At 53.7% G+C, this 10390-nt stretch overlaps 1 protein-coding gene across 4 annotated transcripts; it reads left to right on the top strand.

Annotated features, from left to right (window-relative positions):
* Nucleotides 1-3032: 3032 nt before the first annotated feature.
* On the top strand, nt 3033-10132 carry LOC102518111 (cytochrome P450 1A1). Of its 4 annotated transcripts, none has more exons than XM_032468952.1 (7): nt 3037-4163; nt 6482-7426; nt 7985-8111; nt 8200-8289; nt 8388-8511; nt 8661-8747; nt 8914-10132. In XM_032468952.1, the coding sequence occupies exons 2-7, from the start codon at nt 6590-6592 to the stop codon at nt 9197-9199; spliced, it is 1551 nt and encodes a 516-aa protein (XP_032324843.1). In that variant the 5' UTR covers nt 3037-4163; nt 6482-6589; the 3' UTR covers nt 9200-10132. The 4 variants fall into 4 exon arrangements, with proteins under 4 accessions (XP_032324844.1, XP_032324843.1, XP_032324842.1 ...); XM_032468951.1 differs by having other exon boundaries at nt 3038-4163; nt 6565-7426; XM_032468950.1 differs by having other exon boundaries at nt 3039-4163; nt 6562-7426.
* The last annotated feature ends 258 nt before the right edge of the window (nt 10133-10390 follow it).

Raw genomic sequence — 10390 nt, 5'->3', positions numbered from 1 at the left:
CAGCATTTCCAGATTTAGTATAGGCTCTATTTGGGTGTGGTTCCTGCTTCCACCGTGGGGTAGACTAGGGTTTGTTGTGGGTCCTGCTGTTTCCCCTTGCCCCCGCCACATAGCCCTCGGCAGTGCTGACTGAAGACTTTAGGCTGGAACACTCTGCAGGGCCAAGACCCTCAGCTGTCTCTCTCCCTCCAGCCCAGAGTTCTCTCCCCAGCACACTGCCCCCCTGCCTCTGTGCTCCTGGTATCGATCGCTAGGGAATTCTAGCCAAAGAGCTTCTCACGCAAAGGCATGCAAACTTTGACCCAGGATTGGCTGTTCAGCTCCAGGCCAAGGTCCTCTAACCTCCCACCTGTCTTTTTCTTTCTCTTCCCAGTGATCCTGAGGGCTCTCTTCCATCTTGTAAGCTGTCCCCCAAAACAGGGCTTGGTGCTGAGAAGTGTGGTGCCTCCCTGTAACCCCAGGGCAGCAGATTCTTGTCCAGGAGAATGGGGGTGGGGTGGGGGCAGGTGTGGGAAGTGGGCCCTGACCTGGGGGCTGAGCCCTGTCTACCTTTGGCCCCCAGGGACTTTGCTGGTAGTCTGGAGCAATAAATCATTGTCCTGGAAGGAGCCCTGGCCTGGAAGCAAGAGGCTAGAGTTCTGGGCTCTGCTTTGATTTGTCTTACATCCTTGGGCCTTCTCCTTTCTGGTATCAGTTTCTCCAGTTCAGAAGTGGGAGAGAAATTGGTTTAATTAACTAATGATTTTTTGGGGATCAAGAGCCCCTTGGAGAATGTGAAAAAAAGCAGTGTATTTTCTATCAAAAGAAGGGATTTTCTGAATCCTTGTCAGGATCCCCGGCAGATGGTCTTCCAGCCCTGATCAGGGGGCTGCCATGAGTCTCTAGACCTAGGGCACTGGTGGGGACTCAGAGCCGAGGAAGAGACTGGGCCACAGAGCAGGGCGGAAGATCTGGAAGTGCCTTGTTCCCCACTTCCTTGCCATGGCTTCCACACAAGTTCTTTCCATTCTTTGTGGCTCTAGCTCAACTAGGATTGAAGGACAGACCTCTCTTGGGTACCACAAAGTTTCTCAGGCTGAGCCAGAGATGCAAAGGTGAAATGAATGGAAGGATGCTGGACAGAATGGAAACCCAGCAATACCTTCCTTGTCTCCTGCTTGTTCTGTTGCCTAAATTCCACCATTATAGCACCAACACTTTGGGCTCAATATCACCCTGTTCATGTGCCCATCCATAATACAGCTGGATTTGACTCCTTTACCAGTTAGTAATATCTTGCAAGGACTTGGCTTAGATCTGTTTCCCACAGGTTGCTTCTCTGTTAGGGCATGGAGGAAGGAGTGACAGGTATGGGTTGGGGTCCTAGCAAGGGACAAATGTCTTGAGAATTGCCATGGAGAAGTGCTACAAACACAGACCAGGAGAAATGTAACTTGCTGTGGAAAGGATCCGGGAAGTCTTCTCAGAGGAAGTGATGTTTTAACTGAGACTTAAAGTAGGGGAGATTAGATGTAGAGGTGCGCATTCCTGGTAGGTTCTGCTAAAGATTCTGATTTCTGTTCAGATGGGAGCTACTGAAGGGGCAAGGTGGTGATGGAGGGAGAGTTTCCATTTTTGAAAAGACCACTCTGGATGCCACAGGGGGGAGAAGGAATTGGAGAGAGTGAAAGGCGGGTGGTACTCAGGCTTGGAGGCTGTTAGTACTCTCGGGACCAAAGACGGGGGCCTGGATAAGGATGTGGTAGTGGGGCTGGACAGACATGAAAGTGAAGAAATGTGTCCTTTACCTCTTTAGTCTGGTCTTGGCACAGTAGCCAGTGATCTTCCTTGACTCAGGCCCCACAATGTCTCTATCTCACCCAAAGGAAGCCCCATGTTTCTCAGCAGGATGCTTCCTGCACCCCCAAGAGCGTCCCATCCCCTGGGGGCACTAAATTCCAGGAGAACCTTCCAGTCACAAGTCACTGCACATTTCCAGTGCCCCTGGTACTGCTCCTTCCCTCAAGGACCATGTACAGGAAATTTGAACTTGCTCTTCCCTCTGCCAGGTGCACTCTTCTTCCAGACATCTGTGTACTTTGATTCTTTTTTATTTTTTAATTAAACTTTACAAAAACCTGAAGTATAGTTGAGTTAGTTTCTGGTGTACAGCGTAGTAATTCAAATTTTGATTTCACCCTCCTGCCTGAGCTAAGCGTCCTTTGCTCAGTGAGGTCTTCCACAACCAGACTATTTTAAATTGCAATCTGCCACCACCTGATTCTTACCCTTTCTTTGCATTGTTTTTCTCTACAGCACTTTTCATCTTCTGAGATTCTCTCTGCATTTTCTCCCCTTCCCGCGCACCCGCTCTTGCCCCACAATGTAAGCTACAAGTGAGCAAGAGGTTGTCAAATTTGTTCACTTCTGTATCAATCTCCAGTGTCCACAGCCGTGTCTGGCACATTGTGGGCGTCTGAGCAATAATTATTAGTGCAGGGCACGAGGTGGCATCTGACTGGAACGGGAGGTTAGAGGCGGGATGAGGCTCAGTCTTCTGGCCTGGGCCAGCGGATGGTGGTGCTGTTTGCAGGGCTGGGGAACAAGGCGGGGAGGGAGGGTAATGTAGTTAGATGGGGACACGCGGAGCTAGACACGCAAATACTGCTTTTTCTCCCTGGACATCCTACATCGGGAGGGCTCGGCAGGGGCGGGGACACCGTCGGAGGCAGCCGGCCAGGCGACCCAGGCGGCGCTGAAGCTGCGTGTCCTGCCACTGGCGTGGACCCAAACTACGGACACAATTCCGGCGCCCGCTTGCTTGCAAAAGCCCAGCTCCGCACGCAAACCTGGGCCCTTTGCACCGCCCCCCCACCACCACCCAACCAATCACTCACCCACGAGGCTTCGGCTGCTCCTTTACCCCCACGCTCCGCTGGAGATTGGCCCTTTAAGAGCCCCGCCCCGACTCCCCTCCCACCTTCGCGTGACTGTGCCGGGACCCGAGCCGGGCCGGGGAGTCGGGCGGCTGGGTGGATGCGCGAGCCTCGGGGCCCTTCTCACGCAACTCCCGGGCACCGCGCCCCCGACCAGGTGGGGCGGGGATGGGCCGCTTGACCTCTGCCCCCTGGAGGCATGTACCAGGCATATGCACGCTATCCTGCGGAGGCACCTGCACTGGGCGCCCCCCTCCTTGGCCTCTGGGCCCCCTCTCCTGCCAGGCCCGAGGGCCTCTCTCTCACCCTTTCCTTGGCTACCGGAATACCCACTTGCTGCCCGATTTCTCTGCCTGCCAAAGCGCTGACAACCCCAGGAGCCAAGACGGGAACCTCGAGGGCCCGTGGGTCTGGCTGGCAGTACCCCTGGTTTGAAGCATTCCAAAGTGGCCCGAGAGGCGGCTCAGCGTGTCCCCGCTAGTGCGCGCTCAGCGAGACTGCACGTTCTCCATCCATTCCCGCCCCTGCGTCAGGGAGCGCGGACTGGTCTCCCGGGCTCCGGGGGCTCTGGGGGAAGGGGCCAGCCTTTAGGCGCCTCTGGCCTTCCGGCCCCGGTGACCTCGGGGCTGGGGTCGCAGCGCTTCTCACGCGAGCCCGGACTCAGTAACCCGGGTTAGGAGGTCATCACCCGGTAACTCCGCCCCTGCCTGCCTGGCCCCGGCCCGCTAGTAGGGAGGAGGTAGCGCTTGCACGCCTAGTGTTCGGTGGGTGCAAAAATGAGGGTGAAGGATCTCCATGCCCGGGGATGGAGCCCTCCCATGCCCTCTCTTCGAGCTGTCCTGGGACTTCTCCCCCAACCCCTCCTCAGTTGGACTCTGTGCTATCCGTGGGGTACCTTGGATTTGGGGGTCCCAGGTGTCCCTAGCCCTCAGTCTTTTGAGTGCAGCACTTGGATGAGGCGTCCTCATAGTGGTTTCTTACCTGTTCCCCTGCGTCTTCCCCCCCTCCCCTCCCCGCTTCACCCTAGAGCCGCCATTCTCCCCCAACCCCCAGGCTGCCCCTCCCTCTGTCCCATCCCCGGCTCCAGGAGGCGTGGTCACATGCAAAAAGCCGCCTATAAAGGTGGCAGTGCCTTCTCCCCTACCCTGAAGGTGACAGTTCCTTGGAGCCTCCCCTGATCTTCTTTGGGGTCCCTGGCTCCAGAGGCCATTCTTCTCAGCTCAGCTCTGTACCTTCTCACAGCTGCAGGTGAGTGATGGGGATTTCTGGCTTGTCTCTTCCTGCCCGAAAAAGGAAATTTTAATGCCTCCAAGTCTTCCTAGGTAGCCACTGTCTAGCACCTCAAAAAAGGAGGCTAAAAGTGTCATTAGTGAGGAGATAGTCCCTCACTAAGTGGGGAAACTGAGGCCGGGGGTGTGGGGAAAGGCAGGACTTGCACAAGGTCCCACACCTATTACCAAAACTCTAGATTTAAATTCTCCCCTCTCAGGACTCTAGGACCCAGGCTCCAGCTCCATCCCCCACTGACTCCCTGAATGCCTAAGGGCTTCCCCATCAGGGCCACCTGGGAGGCTGGAATGAGGACGCAGGTGTGGGAAGCTGGGAGCAAGTGCAGCTCTCCTTCAGTCTGTGTGAGGAGGGAGGTTTCTCCCTGGGTGGTCAGGGTGGATGGAGAGGGCAGGTTGGGTTCTTACCAGCTGTACCCTGCCTTATCTAAAAGCTACCCCTGGCTGGCACTACCCTCCCAAGGCATAACTTGTTCAGGGTGAGATTTGCGGGCTGGAACAAGGGAAACTTATCTGAGTGGTAGTCCTGGGCACTGCCCAGGGGCCTTCCCTGTTTCACTGACTGCCTTCTCTGCCCTCTGCCTGGAGGCAGTCAGTGTGAGAGACTGCCAGCTGCAGAAAGCTGGACCACCAGTCCCTGAAAACTCAGCAGTCACATGTCTTTTGGCCTCCTACCATCTTACTAAGGCTAGAGGTCTTTGAAGGCACCCAGTGTGCAGAAGGGAACACCATGGCACACCAAGGCCTACCAGCTTCCCCAGTTCACTCTGAGAGTCAAGTGTGCCTTGGGGTTCAGCAACTCCAGGAAGCCTCCCTGGACAGATGGCTATAGTAGCGGAGGTGGGAACCATACAACCTGCCCATCTTGGGTGGCTCTTCTGAGAGGAAACCTCACTAGTCAGACTGAGAGTTTCCCCTGATCAGATCTGGGTTTTCTCTTCTCTGAGATCCAGCTGGGCACCCTGAATCAGAGATCACATTCCCACCTTCCTCTCTCAGGTGACGTGACTGGATCCCAGAAGGGTAAAATGACCAGTCCAAGGCCATGCCGTAGAGCCTGGAACACTGGGGGTCCTGATCTCCAGTCCAAGGCACCAGGAAGATGTCCCAGTCAGAGCCTCATGCTGTGGAGAAAGTAGTCCAGGAATTCGCACACCCTTTCTAGACCAAACCTAGAAAGTATCGTCTGAGCCTCTGATAAGTCAGACCCATTCCTAATTTCTGAGATTCCAGTCTGGAGTTTTCTTGCAGCCTTTGGGGGCCTTCCATTAATTCTCAGCTCTCTGATGACTGGCAAATGAGGGAGGCCCAGACTATTCATTCATTGAGAGTTGAGCCCAGTAAAACCTGGCCTGGAGTTCTGTGACCGGCAGCCTCCATCTAGCTGGCCTCCTGCTGCCTTTGAACTGTGGGTCAGTTGAACTCAAAGAGCTGAGACTGAGGGCAATGTGTCTTAGACAGTAAGTAAGGCGGCAGTCCCCGTCCCCTCCTCACCCTGTCCCAGAGGCTGGCAGCATCTCCTAGATCCTGAGTTTGAGTAGCAGAGGACTGAGGGTTCTGGGAAAGTTCCTTTTCATCAATTGATCTGACCACTATTCAAAGGGAGGTACCTATGGCAGGAGCTGGAGACTTACCAGAGAGCTTTCCTTAAGAGATCTGAGTCCTGGCTCTGAGTGCTGGGTGACTTTAGCCAAGTGAGTACCCTCTCTGGAGATCAGTTTCCCCAAATGTGAAATGAGGCTGAAGGAGTGGATGATCCCTAGTGTTCTAACAGCCGTGTTCTCTCAAGTTGGTGGGTCATACTCCAGAGGAATTGGGCGATACGCATTGATTATTTGTTTATTTTAATATATGTTAAGGGAAAAAAAGATCAAACTTGTACTTTCACACAGATATTATTGTTTGAAATGATGATAAGTGGGTGGATTTAAAGTTGATTTTAGAAAAATATGAAGTGAATTATAGTACAGGTGCCCTATGGAAATCACAGACTGACATTTAGATTGGTGCAACAGTTAAGAGAAGGTGCTCTGGAATTAGGCAAACTGGATTGGGATTTGGATCCTATACTTACTTCCTGGCTTTGTGACCTTAGTTAAGTTACTTACCTTCTCTGAGCCTCATTGCAGCCTACCACATAGGCTGTGGCCAGGACTGAACAAAGAATGACTGAAATTTTTGACACACGTGGCAGCTCAATAAACAGCTTCTCCCCCTTCCCTCTACCCTTAGTGCACTCAGTGAGCAGCTCTGAATAAGGTTTTCCCTTTCCTTGACCAGCATGCTGACACTTTGGGACATTGGCTCCTCCTATCCCCCCGTCGGATGTGTTGATCTTTTCCTCCTGTCCCATCTCTCAGCAGCCACCTTGGAATCTCTACGCTGATCATGTTCTCTGTGTTTGGACTCTCCATCCCCATCTCGGCCACGGAGCTTCTCCTGGCCTCTGCCATCTTCTGCCTCATATTCTGGGTGGTCAGGGCCTGGCAGTCTCGGGTCCCCAAAGGCCTGAAGAGTCCACCAGGGCCCTGGGGCTGGCCCCTGCTCGGGCACGTGCTGACCTTGGGGAAGAGCCCACATGTGGCCCTGTCGCGGCTGAGCCAGCGCTATGGAGATGTGCTGCAGATCCGCATTGGCTGCACGCCTGTGCTGGTGCTCAGCGGCCTGGACACCATCCGGCAGGCCCTGGTGCGGCAGGGCGACGATTTCAAGGGCCGGCCCGACTTCTACAGCTTCACCCTGGTCTCTGATGGGCAGAGCATGACTTTCAACCCAGACTCTGGACCAGTGTGGGCTGCCCGCCGGCGCCTGGCCCAGAATGCTCTGAAGAGTTTCTCCATCGCCTCCGACCCGGCTTCCTCATCCTCCTGCTACCTGGAGGAGCATGTGACCAAGGAGGCTGAGTACCTCCTCGTTAAGTTTCAGGAGCTGATGGCAGGGCCTGGGCACTTTGACCCCTACAGGTATGTAGTGGTGTCAGTGGCCAATGTCATCTGTGCTATATGCTTTGGCCATCGCTATGACCATGACAACCAAGAGCTGCTTAGCCTAGTCAACCTTGGTAACGAGTTTGGGGAGGTGGCTGCCTCTGGGAACCCAGCCGACTTTATCCCTATCCTCCGTTACCTGCCCAACACTGCCCTGGATCTCTACAAGGACCTGAATCAGAGGATTTACATCTTCATGCAGAAGCTGGTCAAGGAACACTATAAAACGTTTGAGGAGGTACAGGCTGGGGAGAGGCGGTGGGTGGTAGGGAGCAGGTAGGGTCAGGAGGTCAGAGATAACTGGAGCGGCATGGAGTTTGACAGGCTTTCACAGGCCTTCACCCTGGGATTTTGAAGCCAGTGATGAAGGAGACTCCATCCTTGGCAGGGAAGTAGAACTTTTTCTTGACCAGCCCTTTTGTCTTTCCATCAGGCAGCAATAATCACTGACTAGCCAGTCCGTGCAGGACCCCGGGCTAGTTGTTGTGGGGACCAGGATGAGTTAGAGAGTTGGTCTTCTGGCCTCATGGGGAGAGAAAAGGGCAAAGAGCACGTCCAGACGTGCTGGTACCAGGCTCTGTGTCAGGTGTCCCTTGAGTTGGGGCTGCTGGTGTTCTGAGTCAGGAGAGAGTTTTGGAGAGGCAAGAGAAGCTGGAATGGCAGCCTCAGGGGTGGGGGCGGTCACCTCTTGAATGAAGGTGCTAGGGATGGTGAGGGACTAGGTGAGGGACTAGGCCAAGATGGAGAGGCAGGTCCAGGTTTGGGATCTTACTCACCTGTGGGCCTCCCTACCCAGGGCCACATCCGGGACATCACAGACAGCCTGATCAAACACTGTCAGGACAAGAGGCTGGATGAGAATGCCAATATCAAGCTGCTGGATAAGCAGATAGTTAATGTCGTCCTCGACCTCTTTGGAGCTGGTATGAGCTACCCCACTGTGTCCTTCCTGTGCCCAGCTGCCCTGGTCCACCAGCCACCTAACTTCTCCCTCTGTTCTCTTCTGGCTAGGGTTTGACACTGTCACAACTGCCATCTCCTGGAGTCTCATGTACCTGGTGACAAGCCCCAATGTGCAGAAAAAAGTCCAGGAGGAGCTGGGTAGGTGGTAGCTTCCTTTAGAGTGCTCAAGGCAGGCGGCCCAGCCAAGGTCTGAGTGGCCCCTTCACCTGTCTGGTCCTTTGTGTTCTGTTCTGCAGACACAGTGATTGGCAGGGTGCGGTGGCCTCGGCTCTCCGACAGACTTCAGCTGCCCTACTTGGAGGCCGTCATCCTGGAGACCTTCCGACACTCCTCCTTCGTCCCCTTCACCATCCCCCACAGGTGAGGCCCCATGGATCCACTGCTATCTGATACTGGGCCTTACTCCAGTCCATGTACCTAATCAGGGTGTTGGAAGGGACATGATATGGGAGGCAGGGGGATCTCCTAGTGGCTGGCCCTGAGCCTGACTGAGCTTCCTCCCTCCCCAGCACCACAAGAGATACAAGCCTGAATGGCTTTTACATCCCCAAGGGGCGTTGTGTCTTTGTGAACCAGTGGCAGATCAATCATGACCAGTAAGTTGAGAGTGGGGGTGGGGGGAGCTCTATCCTCTCCTGAGCCTCACACTCTGCTAATCCCTGGGCCACTTGCCTAAATCCTATTCTTTTGGGCTAGGGATCAACCCACTTGATGCTTCTGAGTCCCCAAGCTGCCAATTCAGCTGCCTCTCTTTGATTATAGGAAGCTGTGGGATGACCCATCTGAGTTCCGACCTGAACGGTTTCTTACCCCTGATGGCACCATCAACAAGGCACTGAGTGAGAAGGTGATTCTCTTCGGCATGGGCAAGCGGAAGTGCATTGGTGAGACCATTGCCCGCCTGGAGGTCTTTCTCTTCCTGGCCATCCTGCTGCAGCAGGTGGAATTCAGTGTGACCCCAGGTGTGAAGGTGGACATGACCCCCATCTATGGGCTGACCATGAAGCATGCCAGCTGTGAGCACTTCCAGGTGCATATGCGCTCTTAGGAGCAGAGACCCCTGCAGCCTAGCTGACCCTGAGGGCCTAAGCTTTGGCTTGAAAGTCATGGATACTGTCTGGCTGAATTTTTGCTGTGTGGGCTGTGTGCAAGCCTGAGGAATCATACCTGCCCCCAACCCTGAACTTGTCCCTCTGTGTGCTGCCCACAGGCAGTGGATACAGCATGGGCCACACAGGAGCTGATGAACCCTTCTGAAGCTTTGCTTGAGCTGGGAGACCTGGTAGGGTTAGGGGGTCCTCAGTCCTCTGGAATCCTCTGACAAGCTCTCTGGAAGCCCTGGGGCCCGGCAGCTAGCTAGCTTGAGAAACGGTTACAGCAGGTCACACCAAGGCCTGTCCAATCTCTTTGATAACTGGGAGTTGTCAAGAGTGAGAGGGAGAAGCAATCCAGGATACTCCCCACTTAAACAAGCCTGCACAACCTGACCCCAGGGGCCTGGGACACTGTGCCTTGGGGATGGCCTTCTTCTCTGCAGGCAGGAACAGAGCTACCTCCTGGCCTTGCAAGCTACATATTCCTGTCCAAGATGGGCCGGGAACTTGTGTCTAAGAGGAGTAGAGAGCAGGAGGGCCCAAATCCAGGCTCCGGGACCAGGTCAGGAGGGAGGGGGTAGTAATTCAGTCACCTTCTACTGGGTCTCCTTTCTCTAAGCCCTGTGTTAAAACATCTTTTGAAAATGTTTGTATACAAGGAGCTTTTTATTTTAGCCTGTGTTGTTCTTGCATGTTTGCATTTATTATATATAAGAGCTTAAAACAGTTTATAGAGTACAGTGGAGAAAATTCTAACCCAACTATCCAGAAATGTGTAGGAAACATCTGCCAGAGCTAAATAAAGATATGATCCATTTCTTCATAGCACAAGGAACTACATTCAATATCTTGTAATAACCTTTAATAAAAATGAATATGAAAAGGAATATATGTATGTATATGCATGGCAGGGACATTGTGCTGTGCACCAGAAATGGACACATTGTAACTGACCGTATTTCAATTAAAAAAAGAAGGAAAGGAAGAAAAAGATGTTATCCAGAAGTCCTGTAGGTGGAGATGTTTTGAATCTTGAGCAAAGCCATCGTTCATTTACATGCCCTCTCTGAGGCCCACCTTGTGCTGGGTTTTACTGTGGGAGGAGGAAGCGGAGGAGACAGTAAAGAGGTGAAGCCTCTGCTCTC

Source organism: Camelus ferus, chromosome 27, assembly GCF_009834535.1.
Source record: "Camelus ferus isolate YT-003-E chromosome 27, BCGSAC_Cfer_1.0, whole genome shotgun sequence".
Lineage (NCBI taxonomy): Eukaryota > Metazoa > Chordata > Mammalia > Artiodactyla > Camelidae > Camelus > Camelus ferus.
Note: the sequence above shows the minus strand (reverse complement) of the source record. Positions and strands in the feature narration are given on the sequence as shown.

Coding starts and splice junctions, on each gene's coding strand:
- LOC102518111 (XM_032468952.1), top strand. CDS start 6,590: ATGTTCTCTGTGTTTGGACTCTCCATCCCCATCTCGGCCACGGAGCTT. Junction 8,290..8,387: donor AAAAGTCCAGGAGGAGCTGG/GTAGGTGGTAGC, acceptor TCTGTTCTGCAG/ACACAGTGATTGGCAGGGTG. Junction 8,512..8,660: donor CCCTTCACCATCCCCCACAG/GTGAGGCCCCAT, acceptor CTCCCTCCCCAG/CACCACAAGAGATACAAGCC.